At 39.4% G+C, this 17,542-nt stretch overlaps 1 protein-coding gene across 9 annotated transcripts in view; it reads left to right on the top strand.

Annotated features, from left to right (window-relative positions):
• TEX15 (testis expressed 15, meiosis and synapsis associated) overlaps positions 1–17,542 on the top strand; it is a 53,755-nt gene that overhangs the window by 16,200 nt on the left and 20,013 nt on the right. For all 9 annotated transcript variants that reach the window (XM_075929318.1, XM_075929321.1, XM_006125375.4 and 6 more), the window contains exons 6-7: positions 1,092–1,254; positions 8,907–16,828. In XM_075929318.1, the coding sequence (XP_075785433.1) occupies positions 1,092–1,254; positions 8,907–16,828 (8,085 nt within the window). The remainder of the gene's footprint in view (positions 1–1,091; positions 1,255–8,906; positions 16,829–17,542) is intronic.

Here is a 17,542-nt window from a genome sequence, read left to right as displayed (position 1 = left end):
TGATACTATTATTGGACCTAACCAAGTGAGTTATAAGATCAAGAACACATATTCCTGCACATCCAGAAATATAATTTATGCTATCATGTGCCAAAAGTGTCCGTCTGCTATGTACATTGGACAAACATCTCAGACACTTTGCCAAAGGATTAATGCCCACAAAACAGATATCAGACAAGATCACAAAGAAAAAACAGTTTCTTGCCATTTTAACCAGCAAGGACACTCTCTCAATGACTTAACCACCTGCATTCTGCTACAAAGACCTTTTACATCTGCACTTGAAAGGGAATCCTCTGAACTGTCATTCATGTTAAAATTTGACACTCTCCGGGAAGGAATGAACAAATACTCAAACTATCTTACCCATTACCAAGATAGCTTCCCCAATTATCACCTCTAATACCATTAGCTCACAGACATCCCACTCTCCCCACCTCTAATATCATCAATTCACAGACACTTACCTTCCTTCCTTCCCCCCCCCCCCCCCGCATTCCGTTCCTGTTCTGAAATGTGATTTGTCCTTTTCATATGTGTTCATTTTTTTTAATGGTATCCTTTGGTATATATGGTTGTGACTATTTTCTTCCACTATTTGATCTGAGGAAGTGGGTCTGGCCCACGAAAGCTCATCATCTAATAAACCATCTTGTTAGTCTTTAAAGTGCTACATTGTCCTGCATTTTGCTTCAGCTACCCCAGACTAATACGGCTACATTTCTATCACAGAACTATAATGGGATTCAAAAAAGAACTAGCTGAGTTCATAAAGGATATGTCCATCAATGGCCATTAGCTATGATGGTCAGAGATGCAGCCCCATGTTCTGAGTGTCCCTGGTTTCTGCTTGCCAGAAACTGGGAATGGACAACGGGATGAATCACTCAATGATTGCCTGGTCTGTTATTCCCTCTGAAGCACCTGAGGTTGGCAACTGCTGGAAGACAGGCTACTGATCTAGATGCATTACTGATCTGACCCAGTAGGGCCATTCCTATTTTCTATACTAAAATGCTGCAATTCATGCAGTTGTAGCTGTTGATAAAACAAACTACTTACATTTTGTGACCTCCTTCTTTAAATTGCAGGTTTACTTCTATGAATACAATATACATTCGAAACCAGTGGATAAGCCTAGGCAGTGCCTTCCATATGCAATAGTAACAGTAAGGTTTGTTGGGCCGAAGGTGGAAACTGACCCTCTTACAACATCTGTGAGGTTTCTGTCTAAAGGATTTCCTAAGTATTCTGGTAAGATCCATTTAGCTGCATATAGTAACTTTAGGATGTTAAAAGGAATAAGTGCAGTGGGGAGCTAATTCTCTAAATAGCTTTGTGTTGTCATTGTTCACACTCCACCATGGATATCTCACCCTCTAATGTCAAAATTATTCTGTGCAGCACTCCATGCTACCCCTTCAAAGTGGAACAGCCTAGTTCCAGCTGCTGATGGCAACAAGTATACTGGGGAGAAGGGAATGCTTCCCTTAGGGGTGCTGGGCTGCTGCTGCATATGTTAGCCAGGGCGGCTGCCTAAGTCTAAGAGGAGTGCTCAGCCTTTGTATTGCACTGTTCCTGCACAAGGATTTTACCTTTAGATTTGAAGTATTTGGAAATCTGTTCCAAAAGCTCTCGCTACAAATAAGTACACTTCGTTTTTATTGCTTTTGTCACAGCAGCTATCAAATATTGATGTAATGTCTTTAGAAGAGATAATGATGCTTATTCTTTAACAGGTTGGCTAGAAGTTACAGATAGCGTTCGCCAGAGTTAAAAATCCAAGCTGCTGTTCAAATTAATGGAAGCATCATAAAAACATAAATTTGCCCATTTTCTTTTTGTAGGATTATTAGATACAGTCTCACCACAGATTCCTACCTCCTGAAAATCTTGATCTTATCTGCAATGTACCTATCTCAGTGGTATTTGAATGCAGACAAAAATTACATATATGAACAAGTAGCCCGTGGGACTGTATTCTGCTGCCCTTTCTCGTAAAAGCTGTTTGGGGTCCCCTGCTTGTATCTATTTTAAAATATTTCTTCTTTTTTTTTTTGCAATTTCATTTTTGTCCAAGGCAAACTTCTCCTGGATTTGTGTTGTGAGGGGCTTGGGGCTGGAGAAGAGGTTTGGGTTGTGGGGAAGTGAGGGCTCTAGGTGGGGATGTGGGCTCTAGGGTGGGTCTGGAGATGAGGCATTTGGGGTGCAGGCATATTGTCCTTGGCCTGAGACCAGAGGACATACCCCCAGCTCTCTGCCTGCCCGCATCATGGAGCTCTGGGGAAAGGGGTTTTCTTCCCCCTGCTGGCAGCAGCACAAAGCTCCAGGGGAAGGGGCCTCTCTCTTCCCGTCAGCAGCAATCTCCCTAGGATTGCCAGATACTTTCACAAAAAATCCTGAACACGGTAGGAAAAAAATTGGTTGAGCAAAAAAAACCCGGGGGACCAAAAAAGGTATTTCGTCCCAGAAAAACATTTTACATGTCTGGTATTTTCTGGTTTTGTTTTTTTTTAACTGGACAGGGGCCACAAATACTGGACTACCCGGGTGAAAACCAGACACCCGGCAACTCTAGATCTTCTACATGCTATGTGCTGTCCTCATCAGCTCCTGTCCACTCTCTAACTCTCTTCTCTCCAGGTCCCTCTGTGCTTTATGCTTTTTTCAAATTTGTTAGGTCATTTTACGATCTTAACAGTTTTATCTTCCACAGTAGTGCCCCTTTGTTCAACTCAACAATTTTGCCTTGGCCCCAGTAAGCAATGTTTGGCTGTAGATGAAGCAGAAGTAGACATGCTATCTCACATTTTGCAAAACAGAAAGGTTTTTTTCTGTGGTTTGGCAGGGTTGAGATTTTTTTTTCTGCATCAAGTGACTGTTATACACAGAAAACTCTGAATCTGCTTTAAAGAGCAATAAGAGGAATGACCTCTGAAGAAGTGGGTTGTGCCTACGAAAGCTCATGATACCATCTGCATGTTTTGTTAGTCTTTAAGGTGCTACTAGTCTATTTGTTGTGTTTTAATTTTTTTCTGTTACCGATTAACTTGGCTACCCCTAGGAAGCTTCTGGACCTCAGTTCTGGACATGAGAACAATATGATCATTATCCAGTAGGATTTGTATTTTGTATAGCTTTTTTCATTCAATTTATATTCCAGAATGGCCTGCACAGTTAAGCAGTGTATATAGTTAATAAGTAAGCAGAGTGAGAGACATTGGAATCCTAGAGGCAAAGGAGAGAGGTTTTCAGATGCAATTTGATGGTGCATCTCTGAGGCAGTAAGGCGGTTTTCAGGGGCACATGCCACACTGACTTTTGTTCCTGTATCAGTGAGATTGTATGAAGGGATATAACATAGGAGAGGCAGTGAATGTACAGAATTAGCTTCTATCTGCTTGTAGCCCGGAGTATCTTAAACTGACCTGGAGTGAGTCTCCCTCAAAATGTTAAATAGCAGCTGCTAAAGTTAGGCATTTTAAAATCAGCAGGTGAAGACAGCACCCAAGCTTTGTAAAAGATCCGTGGGAGGAGTTTACTTCATTTGATTTTCAATAATTCTTGGAACACTGGTGAAATTCTAGAAGACTGGGAGAAAGCTAATGTTATGCCAGTGTTTAAAATGGAATGGTAAATGGAATGATACAGGCAGGTATTGGCTTGTCAGTCTGACATCAGTTCTGGGCAAAATAATGGGAGCTGATTAATAAAGAACTAATGGAGGATAATAGGGATTTCACAATCTCTAGCTGTTTATGGAAAATAGGTGATATCTGAATAATTTGATATCTTTTTATGAGATGATAAATTTGGTGTTAATAGGAATAGTGTTGATATAATTATACTTGACATCTGTAAGGCATTTGTCTTGAGACCACATATTTTGATTGGAAAACTAGATAGAAAGATGTAAATCGTACCTGGCACACATTAGATGGATTAAAACTGGCTAACGGATTGGCCACAAAATGTAATTGTAAATGGGGAATTCATCATGAAATGGGCAAGTTTCTTGTGGGGCCCTACAGTGATTGGGTTTTGATCTTATGCTGTATTAACATTTTTACCAGTGATCTAGCAAAAAACATAAAATCATCACTGATAAGTTTGTAGATGACCCAAAAATTGTCGGAAGGGTTAATAATGAAGAGTATAGGTCATTGACACAGAGCAATCTGGATCACTTGAGAACTGGGTGCAAGCAAACAATATGCATTTTAAGAAGGCCAAATGTCAGTGTATACACCTGGGAAGAAAGGATGTTGGCTGTACTTGCATGCTGAGGGACTCTGTCCTGGGAAGCAGGGACTCTGGAAAAAATGTGTAGGTTGTGTGGATAATCAGCTGAGCATGAGCTCCCAGTAGCCAAGAGCTAAGGGGATCCTGGGAACAGAGGAAACTTGAGCAGGAGCGAAGAGGTTATATTATCTCTGTATTTGACTACTTCTGGAATACAGTGTGTAGTGCTAGATGCTGATAAAATGGAGACTTTTCAGACTGTTCAGAGAAGAGCCACAATAAAGGTAAAAGGATTAAAAAACGTGCCATATAGTGTTGGCTAAAGAGCTCAATCTATCTAGCTTATCAAAGAGAAAGTTACGGGGTGACTTGGTTATAGTGTACATAGCTGACTGGGAACAAACATTTAACAATGGGCTGTTAGGACTAGTGGAGAAAGCTGTAACTTGATCTGGTGGCTGGAAGTGGAACTAGATACATTTAGGCTATAAATAAGGTATATACAGTTTTAACTGGGAGTAATTAGAATAACAGAACCATAGGGTTAGAGAGGGAGCACAAGTATCATCTAGTCTAACCCAACATGTAGGATTTGTTGGGTCTAAACCATCCAAGATGGCTGGCTATCCACCCTCCTTTTGAAAACCTCCAGTGAAGGAGCTGCCACAATTTCGCTAGGCAGTTTGTTCCATTGTCCTCCTGTTCTTACGGTTTGGAAGTTTTTCCTGAGATTCAAGATACATCTGATGTATCTCTTTTGCCCATTGCCTCTTGTCCTGCCCTCTGTGGCAAAAGAGAACAACTGCAGCTGACATTCACATTAGCATGAACCCAGCCCCACTGGTTTAGATCAATAACAGACCATTGTTTGTTTATTAACAAAAGAATATAGCATTTTAAATAAGTTCAAGTATAAGATGAAGTTTAAAAGGGGTTACAAGCAAATTAGAATGAAAATATGCATCTAAAAGTCTAAAACGTACTTTGTCAAGTTTTGGTTCAAGGCTTTGTTTACAATGGCCTTTCTTATGCACCGTTTCCCAGCAAGATAGTGGTTGACCCTCCCCTTGGTCAGGATCTCTCACAGAGGCCCAAAGATGCTTTGTCATCTTAGTTAAGAAAATGTGGGGTTCTCTGCCCCTTTCTTTTTTATGCAGCATAGTTGCAGCCATGTCAGTCCCATGATATTAGAAAGACTTAGGTACCTGAGCTAGTAGCTTTTAATGAACCAACTTCTGTTGGTGAGAGAGACATGATTTTGAGCCACAGAGTTCTTCTTCAGGTCTGGAAAAGGTACTCCACTCTGCTGGGAAAGGTGTACTCGACCTTGAATAAGCCCCTAGAATATGTGCTACTTATTTATGTTAAACAATCTGTTCCACCTTGCATTTCGCTGTGATGTTCAGATTACCTTTCCCACACCCAAAGGCAGAGCTCTGTGTGGCTCGGAAGCTTGTCTCTGATACACCTTACTCATCTTGAGTGTTTTGTTTTTGTTTTTAGTCCATTGAATCTTTTAAATGGGTTCTCTGAATGTTACCCCTCAAAGTAAAGTCTGTTCAAACTGAGGAAGGCAACACAGTGTCTTGTGATCAAGGAAGCACCGTGCTCTTTCGTTTGTGTTAGCTGAAATGCAAATTGTTCTGTTTCCTGCCATCTCATCCCCTTGCAGTCTGGATGAGCCTATTTATGTTTTACATGTTAACTGAGATAAACATGTTTAGGATAGGCCTGTTTTAACAACTTTTGCCCGATCAGGGGAGTCTGGTTTTGAACATGTGCTAATGATATCATATAGAGAGATTTCAGAACTGTGTCTATATTGTTGCTACATACATTTCACCATGATATTAACTAGGAAGTAATTTTTCAAAAGATACCTCACAAGGCATATTTTGTACGCAGATTATTACAGTAATGTGTAGGATGTTCATACAGGGGTGCTTTGGGCCACAATGGCTCTAAAGTTGGTTGAGAGATTATACTCAGAGTAATTATCAGTAGCTTGCTGTCAAACTGACAAGGTTATCTAGTGGGGGCGTGCAGGGTTCTGCCTTGCATCTGATACTACTCAATAGTTTTATTATTGACTTGGATTGTAGAGAGGAGATTGTGTTTATACAGTTTGTGGATGACACTAAAGTGGGAGAGGTTGCAAGTACATTGGAGGTGTGAAAAAGCACCCCTGGACCTTGCTGGATCCCGCACTCTCAGGCGGATGGCTTGCCTCAGAGGCTCACAGCAGCCCTCAGTTTATACGCTTTCCCTAGGGCACCAGCTTGCCATTTGTTGAGCCACTCTCATCATTGGCCGATGTAGGGAAAAGAGGGATGACCAAACTCCATAGTCTCTGCTGCCCCTTCAAATGGTATGGGCAGGACAGACCCTTTTACCAAAACTAGTCCTCTCCGGTGCTGAAATGGGGAATTGGTGGTGGGGGACCTTAGATCCGCCCTCTACAATGGGTTCCAGCTCATGGACCCTGCGACATCAGCTGCCTGTAATGTGTCCAATATCAGCTGCATGGCAGCTACAATCCCCTGGGCCACTTCCCCACAGTCCTTCCTAGCACCTTCCTTAATTCAGACTCTTCCCCTGGTACCTGCTTGTGCTTTTTTCTCCCAAGCCTTCCAGAGCACTTTCTCTCTTCAGTTTCTTGCATGCAGTGAGCTAGCAGAAGAGAAGCCCTTTTTATCCAGTCTCATCTGGTTCTTCCATTGGAGACACATGGCAGGGGAAGGAGAGGGGCCCTTGCTCCTCCCCTCCCCAGTAGCCTCTTCCAAGCACTCTCTTGAGTGCCACAGCCTGGAGGGAGCCTCCCTGCCTGCATTTATTTATTGCATTTATGATGGAAAAAACAAATGCACAAATATAAAATGGTGATTAACTGGTTAGGCAGCAGTACTGCTGAAAGGATCTAGGAGTTATCATAGATCACCAGTTGAATGAGAGCCAAAAATGGGATGCAGTTGCAAAATGGGTTAATATTCTGGATGTTGTTGGAATATGTCTGGGAAAGCACTACAGTAGTGGTAGGGGTCTGGCCAGAGCAGACATTGTCCTTTCTGGTGTATAAACATGCTCTTTCCCTTCATCCTTGCAGCCTAGAAAGAACAGTGTTGTCTTTGGTTTTTTTTTGTTTGTTTTTGTTTTTCTTGTTTGTTCTTACTTGCTCTGTAAAAATACTTCCAGGGGCACATCCTTTGTAATCTCTGTAACCTGCTGATTCAGAAAGTATGTAATGTTGAAAAGTGCTGATCTAACTGAAAATCCTGTAAACAGTAAATGGGGGCAGGTATAATAATATTCATCCCCTGCCTATTAATTGTCAGTGTATAGGAGTTAACATTACTAAGTAAGGATTAGGGGGAAGTAGTGATAGACATGTGAGTTAACATACTAAAATGGATACAGGAGTGTAACTGGTGCCAGATCATTGCTCACCCGAAACATTGTGTTGAGGGTCCAAGGTGGAATGAGTATCTGCAATAAAGAGGTCTGTTTAGTCCATCCCTCCTGGGTCAGCCTGTTTCTTCTCCAACAGATGTATTAACAAATATATAAGATATGGGAGGTAATTGTCCTGTTCTGCGAAGCACTGGTGTCAGTTTTGGGTGCTGCACTTTAAGAAAGATGTGACAAATGGTGGAAAGTCCAGAAGAGAGCAAGAAAAATGATAACATTTAGAAAACCTGACCTATGAGCAGAGGTTAAAAAACAGGGCATGCTTTATCTTGAAAAAAAGGTGGCTGAGGAGGGGACCTAAGAGGCCTTCAGGTACGTTAAGGACCATTATAAAGAATACTGTGATCAATTGTTCTCCACATCCACTGAGGGTAGGACAAAAAGTAATGGGCTTAATCTGCAGCATGGGAGAGTTAGGTGAAACATTAGGAAACTTCTCACTCTCCTGGTAATTAAGTTCTGAAGAAGGTTTCCAAGAAAGTTCTATCTCCACCATTGGAAATTTTAAAGAACAGCTTAGACAAACACTTGTTAGAAATGATATCAGGTATATTTGGTTCTGCCTCAGTACAAATGGCTTGACTGAAAATTTTCTCAAGATCTCTTCCAGGTCTACATTTCTATGATTTTATGTTGGGAAGGGGGTTGGGGGACTCTTCTCATGTATGATTGGCAGAACAGAAGAAAGCACAAAGGGGCTTGTTTTAAATGTTACAAGTGGGTGATGGAAACTAGTATCACCAACAAAGGAGAGGTCTTGGTGGATACACTGACAGCAGATGAAAGAGAAGTAAGATGGGGATGGGCCAGGAAGGGAAGACAGGTAAATTGTGTTTGATGCACTGGAAAAGAAGGCACCAATGGAAGGATGTAAAGAAAGTGTTGATATGATCAAAGCTAGGAACAAAGAAAATGATCTTTGCATAGCGGAATAAAAGCAAAACTTTTATGAAGGCCAAAGGAAAGAATGTTGCAGTAATAAAGATGTAAGTTGACAAGGGCCTGGATGAGAAAATGCATGCCTTTATGTAAGTGTTAAAAAACCTTTCTCTTCATTGGACAACTATTTTGAATTCTCCTGTGATTCAGGCAGAACATGAAAAAAGTTTTTTCACTTTTTTAAAAGTTAGAAATGGGTCAAATTTTTCTTGCAGCCTTAATTCTGAAATATTGTCACTTTTCTCTTCTTGATTCCACAGGAAGACGAGGCTCATGGAAAAACTGCACAGTAGCCAAAAGGATTGGTAAAGGCGCTCAGGCTACAATAATCTATGAGCATTTCAGGAAACCTGTAAATGTACATGCTTTCAGACCTGAGGAAAGCTCTTCTTGCAGTGAAGTAAATTCAGAGGAAAATACTTCTGGCCCCAAAGTTCGTTCTTCCTGCGAAAATACACAGAACAGGAATGGTTTGGTAGCTGAAGCCCACGATATCCAAGTGGAACATAACATACCAGGAAGGTGGGATTCATCACAAGTACAAGAAAATGAACTGAGTCTGTCACTTGTGGCTGGTGTAGATGCCAATGGAAGCATCAACAGTGACCAGATGGTGAATCTAAAATGCATTGACACTGCTGCCAACAGTAGTAGTGGCTCAAGTACTGTAATTACTTCAAGACTCATTATGGATCCAAGACTGAAGAAAAGAGAAGGAAACCCAGAAAAAGAAAACTCTGAAGCAGTTTTTCATAGGAATTCAATGTCTGAGAATGGGCTGGAATATCTCAACTCAGAAATGAAAATATCAGCCACTTTAAATTTAGATTTGCCTGAAGAACCTCCTCTGCTTAATGACCCAAAACAAGATCCACTTGGACAGAGACATGCAGGACAAGAATTATGGAAAGAGGCAGTTTTAATAAAAGAGTTTACGTCAACATTAAAGACAAACAAAGAACACTCCATGGAAGACAAGCAAGTGGCTGGTAGCATAACAAAACTTCATAAAGGAATAATGGAGCCATTCCCATTGCAAGATGTTCACACACAACCTGCTTCAAAAATCTTTATTGAAGAAAAGCATGTCACAGCAAATGAGAACCTTATCTGTGAGAGAAAAGACTTAAAAATGCACCAGATTCAGGTAGTAGAACAACCGAGGAAATGTTCATCTTTGCCATTTGGGGATACAAAACCTGAGACAGACTCGCAGGAGAGTTTGTCAATGAAAGACAAAGCAAACCACTGCTACACAGAAAAAGATTCCAGTCTTCCTAAGAATAACACAAAGCATTTACCTGTTCACGGTAGCAAAAAGAACTTGAGTTTCACTAAAAACTCAGGGCATAATGAGTCTCCTCCTGATCAAAAGTGCCAATCTGTCTCAATGGGAAAGCCAGTTTCATCAGTGCTATCTGCTAACTTTGCCTGCAACACACTCTCTGAACCTGTGCCTGACAGCATTATAGATTCAGGCAGTTGTCTGAATTCCAGATCTCAAAAGTGTTCTGATCACCATATGCCATCAATGGTAGGAAATATTTTCTCTTTTTTCTCTGAAGATTGTGAGAAGAAAAATTCTAAGAAAGTACCTGCAGAGGACCCCCCAAAAAGAAAAAAACAAAGGTCACACTTATCTCTGTCGCATGCATGGAAGCAGGGAAAAATGTCAGTAGGTCAGAAAAAAACTAATGCAGATAAAAAATCGAAGATTTTCAGTCAAGTGGGCAATGGCCTTAACTCACTTAAGAAACATGATAAAGGACAGGATTCAGCACCACAGAATTATTCTAAACAGGATAAGTATGCTTCAGGGAAAGGAGGGCAGAAATTTCAGGAATCACGATCAATTCATTTAGTATCACTTCAGGATAATCAGACACATACTACTGAACAGTGTTTGCATGATGATAAAGGCATGAACATGGGCATTCAACATCCAGAAAGTATTAAATCTCAGGAAGGCAAGACAGATGAATATACTGGGAAAATGCATACCCAGTTACAAGAAAAGAATTATACTTCTGAAATAGGAAACCGTTCAACAGATTCTAACATAGCGGGTGCTGAAAATACTTTGACCTCAAACAGCGAATATAAAGTCAATAATGAGAGTTTTAATACACAGGATCATACTTTAGACAGTGATGTCCCTGGAAAAATGCATTTTTCTGGACATGCTATGAGAAAACAGTATGTGAAAGTGGAAGAAGACAGGTGTGCCTGTCATGCTACTTGTGAATCTGTTGCTAGTGATCAAATCATTCGTGAAGAAAACGCTTACCAGAGTAAACTTCAAGATACTATGCTTTCAGAAAAATGCACTGTGGGTGAAAACCTTATAATGGCCCATAAATTAACATGTTCAACAAATGGAAGTACAAACAAAAATTGCATAGATAAAAAAGAAGATGCTACAAAAGAAGTCAAAGCCAGTTCTTTCATCAAAGACACAATGAATGACCAGATATATTTATCTCATGCTGTCTGCAGAACAGACAATGTATTGACAGATTACTGCAATACAGAATCCCTGTGTTTCCTTGGAGAAAATGAGCCAGTGTCGTTAGACAAACATTTCTGTGGGGATAGCAAAGAGTGTGGAGCTTCTGAAGCTGCATCTTTAGATAAGGAGACGAGTCGGATCTGTAATCTGGAAAAGAGGACTGACATAAATGTTCATGATTTCAACCAAATGCACACATGCAGACTTGAAAAGGAATTTATCAATGTACCAGGAGACTGGATGAAAGTTTGTGAAATTCCTCCTATTCTGGATTTTGAAAGATCAGCTGCTGGTTTAAACTTAACTTTTGAAGAAGGATGTGCATTAACAGAAGCCTGTTTGATGGAAACAGATGTTTCCAAGGAAAAGGGAATTATTCCAGATAACAAAATAGTCTCAGAAGAGCTGTCTGCCACAGCAGAGTTTTGTAGACCTTCAGCACTGCCAGAGACTCATGCATGGGAAGAGCAGAATGCTGTTATGCTAATCACCACCATATCCATACCTTCTGGAAATGTGGAACACAAAGAAAGAGGATGTTTCCAACCTGAGGAAACATATGCTTCTGAGAAAAACTCATCTTGCCTTGAAAATAGTATGCGGGAAATATTAAAACAGACAATAGAGGAAAAATGTGAGGATATTTTTCTCCAGGACTTGGAATTTGAAAGTGAGATTGAAATTCAACCAGAACAGCCTGAGGAATCTCTCTCAGCACCACAAAATCCACATAGTCATGAAGATGAATCTGGTGAGGAGGTTGACTCACTGTATCAGTACTTGACTGATCGTATAGACTGGGAAAGTTTGTTTGGCAACACTAACCGGAAGATATCAGGGAGGAATGAAGATCACTTTCCACTGGGGGAAAAATCTTGCACAAAGGAAGATAAAACAGCATCTTTAAGTACAACTGCGTGGCCTGATTTACAGATTACAGTAACCAATATATTTAAATCAGGATTCAGCTGCCCAATCATTGACACAGCGAGAGAGATGTGCACATGTGCAATTGAACCTGCAGGACCAGAAATCAATATGGAATTGTCAGGAGAGCAAAGAAGTGAAGAAAATATGCAGAATTTGGATCTTACAAATAAAATGGAAACATGCCTAACTATCTATGTTCATAACACAGATCCTCATATGCCTGAAAAAGAGAACAGTACTTTTACTGCACCTATTACCGTTTCCAATGTATTGAATAAAAGAAGTAGCTTTTACTGTGCACAACCAAAAGATACTAGTAAGGAAAGTAACAGTAGAAAAGGTGTGCGATCAAAAGTTAAGAGAAAACATCCACGTAATGCATCTCTAACAAATCAAATGAAGCCTCAGAAATCTTCAACATGTTCATCTATATATAGAAATTCAAAATGTTGTGGTAAAAAGAGAGAACGCTGCTCATCTGCGATGTTTTCTTCATTATTTGAGGGACGGATTAAAACACTTGCACAGTCTGAAAAACACATTAAAAATGTTCTAAATACTCTTTGTAATGAAGCATCCTTATGCAAAAGTAGGCGTCTATCCAAAAAAATAGATGGTGCTCTGTTTCACTTACGGAAAGCTCAGAGGAGAGTTCTCAAATCTCTAAAAATCGTAACTAAAGTTGGAGAAAAAAGACAAAAGGGTCCTTTACCAAAACGTTATGAAATAATATGCAATGACTTATGGGAAAGCTGTGATCTTGAAGGTCATAATTTCTTGACATCTGGGAAGTATTCTTTTGCTCACTTTTCTCAGAAAAGAAAGTCTAACATACAGGAAAATAAACGGGCTGTGGAGTTTAAGGAAGCAAGTGACACTGTTACATATATGCCAGTAAAGAAAAGGTTTAAAAATAAAGGGAAGAAAACGAGAAAAATAGTTTCAAAGAATGACCTGCCAGTGAGATCTACTATGAGCTGTGCACCTGTTGTGTTGAACGATATTGTAAGTCAGATACATCATTGCAAATCTGACTTAACTGTGGCTTCTTCGGTAACTTGTAGTCAGTTTTCAGCTGCCACATGCAAGGAATATATGGATTTTCAGAATAACAATGTGAGAGATTCAAGAAGAATAACGGAACTTCAAACAGTCTCTGACAACTCTGTAGGTTTAGACACCATTGGACTAGAAGATATGGAACTAACTACTAAGAAACACAACGTTTTTGTAAACATTTCATCTAAAATTCATATTCAAGGGACTGCTGGAAAATGTGGCAGGGTAGTACAAGATATAAGACAAGACCACATCTTTGAAGCAAATACATCTGCAAACAAAAATATCTCAGAAACTTTGAGCTTGCCTCTCAGAAGGGATGATTATGTTGAATTTTGTATGGACAAAAGAAAGGATGGAGCTTGTAAGAGTAATGTAAAGATAGACACTGTCATACATACGTCACAATTAAAAGCAGCTGCAGAACACTGTTTAAATGCAAACACCGACAAGCAAGATGTTTCCACACTCTCTGCCACTCACAAAAGGCTGGAAGGTATTCTTTCTTCTGAAAAAGAGAATATGTTTTCTGCTAGTAGTGGAGATATTTCCACAAATCAGAGTATTAATATTGGAAATTGTTCTTCAGGCTCAATGAAGCAGATGCCTGCAACAGAAGGAAAACATGAGACCAACATATCTCAAGTTCCATTAGACAACCAAATTATTAGTGCTAAAGCTGCATCTTTGAAAATGAGCTCAAACATTTTATCTGAGAGAATTTTAGAGATCCAGTCTTTTGAAACACCCACACTACCTCTCCGTGGACAGCTTCAAGATAGAAGGAGTGACAGAGAAGAAACTTCAAATTCAGAAATGGGTCGTCTGAGTAATTACGGAAAAGTAGCTGAAAAGGAGACACATGTTACCGAGACTATGAAATTGGAACCATTGGCAAAATGTTTATATAAGAGAGAAAATAACAGAGAGAAAGAGAACTATTTAAAAAATGTATCGTCTGTGTCCCTATTATGCAATGCTCTGGCCCCCTTTTCAAATCAATATATTCCACAAGAAGTTAGACAGAAAACATTTCTAAAACGAAAGGAAACAGGACCAGTGGAAAGGAAAGCAAAAACACCTGTAAATCTGTATCTGGCAAAAGATGTACCTGGGAGATCCTCTGCTATGGTAGTTTTGGAACAAAAGTGCATAACACAAAAAGAAGGTCACTTTAGGTGTAATAAGGAATACAGCTGCATTCAGAATTCTTCAAACAACAGAAGGGCTCTCACTCCACCTATCTTAAGGAAACCCATGGATAAGAAATTTGCCCAAAGTAATAAAGATTGGAAAGAAAGCACTAACAAAGATTGCCAGATTAACTCAGAGCTGAAATCAGGAATTGTAGTTGAACAAGATATTCAAAGAATTACGAAGACTTGCGGTGGCTCACCAAGCAGAACGCATCAGAACTTTACAGCCCATGTCACTAAGCTGAATGTAAATCATCTCGCAGGTGATCCTCTGAACAAATATGAGGGCATCAATGGTAAAAACAAGCATAGAGAAGTGGGGATGGAACTGAAATCTCTTGCTTTTATAACTGAAATATCAAAGATTTTACAAAAAGCAGATGAAACATCATCTCTGAAAATATTACAGGAACAGATTACAGTTTGTGACACCCTTCTTCCTTCATTTATTAAGGCTTTTGAGGAAAAGCAAGGGTGCTCATATAAACACATCTTGATTTCCCGAGAGTTACTGGTTGAAAGAAAGCAATGGACTAACTGTAAATCTAAGTTAAAGTCAGATGCTGTAGATTCGCTGGTGGAACTGCAAATAATAATGGAAACAATTAAATTCATTGAAAACAAAAAGTGCTTTCTGGAAAGGGAGCCAACTTTCCGAAGTTTGCTTTGGTATGACAGTTCACTCTATGGGGAACTGTTTGGGAGGCCATCAGGGTATCAACAACAATCTAATTTCTATCCAGCTTTCCAAAGAAGGCTGAAGTACAATGTTTTTCGTGAGCTACAGAGCTACCGTAGACAGTTATTAGAGCTCTTTGAAAAAACAAAGTGGCAAAAAAAATCGTACTATGCATTCTTGAAATTCAGGCGAGAGCTTGATGAGTGTGAAGCTGTGATACAACGTAACTCTGATTGCTTAGATTTTTTTCTCTCTGTGCCTTTTACTTGTGGTGTTAACTTTGGAGATACTTTAGAAGATTTGGAAACTGTAAGGAAAAGTGCCGTGGAACTGATAAATACGTATAGGAACCTTCCAGATGTTCACTCCTATGCAGAAAAAGAGGACCATCTGTGGATTATAATGGAAATTATCGCTACAAAGATAAGCTTTATAAAGACCTGTGAATCAATTAATATGAAAGCATCACTCTTTGGCCTTGAGCATATATTTTTTGATGCTGCCAGAAGTCTTGTTTGGAAAGACAGAAGTGTGGTGTTAAATACAGTCTCTCCCAATGAGAAAAAACAGCTTCTGAACACAATAAACCAAGATGCCCTCTCCAGGTTGTATGAGGTTTATGAATATGTGGCTGAAGAGTTTAGAACTGAAAAATCTAACAATATTCCTAAGAAGACAAATGATGCAGAAAAGTCAAAATATTGTGAAAATGAAGGCAAACACGGAGATGAAAACGCTGACTGCCTCAGCCTCAATGTTTTGCTTTCACATCCTGATATTTGCTGTGTTGGAGAAATATTAGATGAAGCTCAGTTTGCCGACCTCAAAAAGTTAGAGCAGCTAATGTTCAGATGTACTGAACATTTAGAAACCTTAAAAATGTATTTTCAGATTTTGCAGGAGGAGGACATTGATAAAATCTTAATCACACAGCAAAATGTGCTAGACACAATGAAAAATGATGGCATTAATGCTGTAACTTTAAAGCCTGAAGCTGTTGAGACTTACATTGAAGTACTAATGATGTATGAAACAATTCACTTTCTTAAAAATTCAATAGCAAAAAAAGTAGATGAACAAAGATTTCGAAGCTTATTGTGGTTTGATTTATCACTTCTTCCTGAGTTGGTACATTGCCAAGAGAAAATGTCTTCCTTTTCATTTCTGAAAGATAATTCAATGGACAACCTTCGTAAAACTATTGAGTCTGCCATCTCTGAGCTTAAGAGTGAGCTGGATGTTATTTACAACTATGCAGACACCATCAACTGCTCTTACGCACTTCACCTTTTGACCAGAGAACTTACAGAACTTTCGGAAATAAGAACATTCATACAAAATTCGAAGCCTTCTATCTTCACATATGTTGAGTGTGTACCTTATACAATATCTGTTAACTATGGGAGCACGGTGGCTGAATTAGACTACAACTACCAGCAGTTTTCTTTGTTGCTTGAAAATTTAATGTTGGCTGCCAGGAAGGATTTAGGGAAAATGGCTCATATTATGAAAATAATGAAAACCATTGAGCATATGAAGTTTGCTTGTGCCAAAAAAGGTAAATCAGTCCTCTCTCTTCTGATATATCAAATGCTAAATAACTGGAGAAAAACCTGCCAGATGAAAAGAAAGGGAAACATGAAAATGCATCTGACTAAAACTAAAAAAAGAGTCTGTGAAACTCAAGCTTCGGTGTCTGTCATCAAAAGTAGCGCTGAGCCTCAGAAAAAAAGATCTAGTTTTGTGTCCTCACATAAAGACACTCCCGAGCATACAGAAAGCTCTCCTTCCAGCTGCAAGAAACAAAAGGTAAGACAATTTTTTAATACGTCTTCAAAATGCTTTTTTGTTAAAGGAGAATTGTAGTGCTAGTTATGTACATGAGCTAAAAGCAGATGTGTCAATCAGATTGTGCTTTGTGGAGATGAATGATTCCAAGCTTGAATTTAGAGCAAAAAAGAAAACTCTCTCATATATATTATTACCAGGGCATAAACTGGTCAGAAAGAAGTGACAGTCCTGTCATTGACCAATGAGGAAATGTCATTAGTTTGTAACAGAGTATTAGAGCTAAAACATCTCAAATGCCATTTTTCTTTCAGCCTTAAAATAAATTTTTTATAGTAGATGAGAGAGTTAATTTAAAAAAACTGGAATTTGCTGCTTGTAGAATGCTCTATCAGCATCAGATAGCTGAGGACTTTTTCACAGCACAGCGTGCAATATGATGAACCCTTGTCTTGGCAAAGCCAAAAATTCAAAAACGAGGGCACAAACACCCGAGATTTATTTCCAGCCTCAGATGCAAACAAACCTCACTCCTAGTATACCTCAAAAGTCTGCATTCCTAGTACTGCTGGAAGTGGGGATGATCAGCTAAGCTCCTTGGTTGCCATTTATAGAATGTTCTTTTTTGTCTGGAAGGCGAAGTAAGTTGTGTTTTTCAGTGTGGCACTGTAAAGCATGTTTTCAAATCCTTCAGTCATTCTTACAACATTTTCAAATGTTATTCTCTTAATTTTA

The sequence above is a fragment of the Pelodiscus sinensis genome, chromosome 5 (genome assembly GCF_049634645.1).
Source record: "Pelodiscus sinensis isolate JC-2024 chromosome 5, ASM4963464v1, whole genome shotgun sequence".
Lineage (NCBI taxonomy): Eukaryota > Metazoa > Chordata > Testudines > Trionychidae > Pelodiscus > Pelodiscus sinensis.
This window is presented reverse-complemented; position numbering and strand designations above follow the sequence as displayed.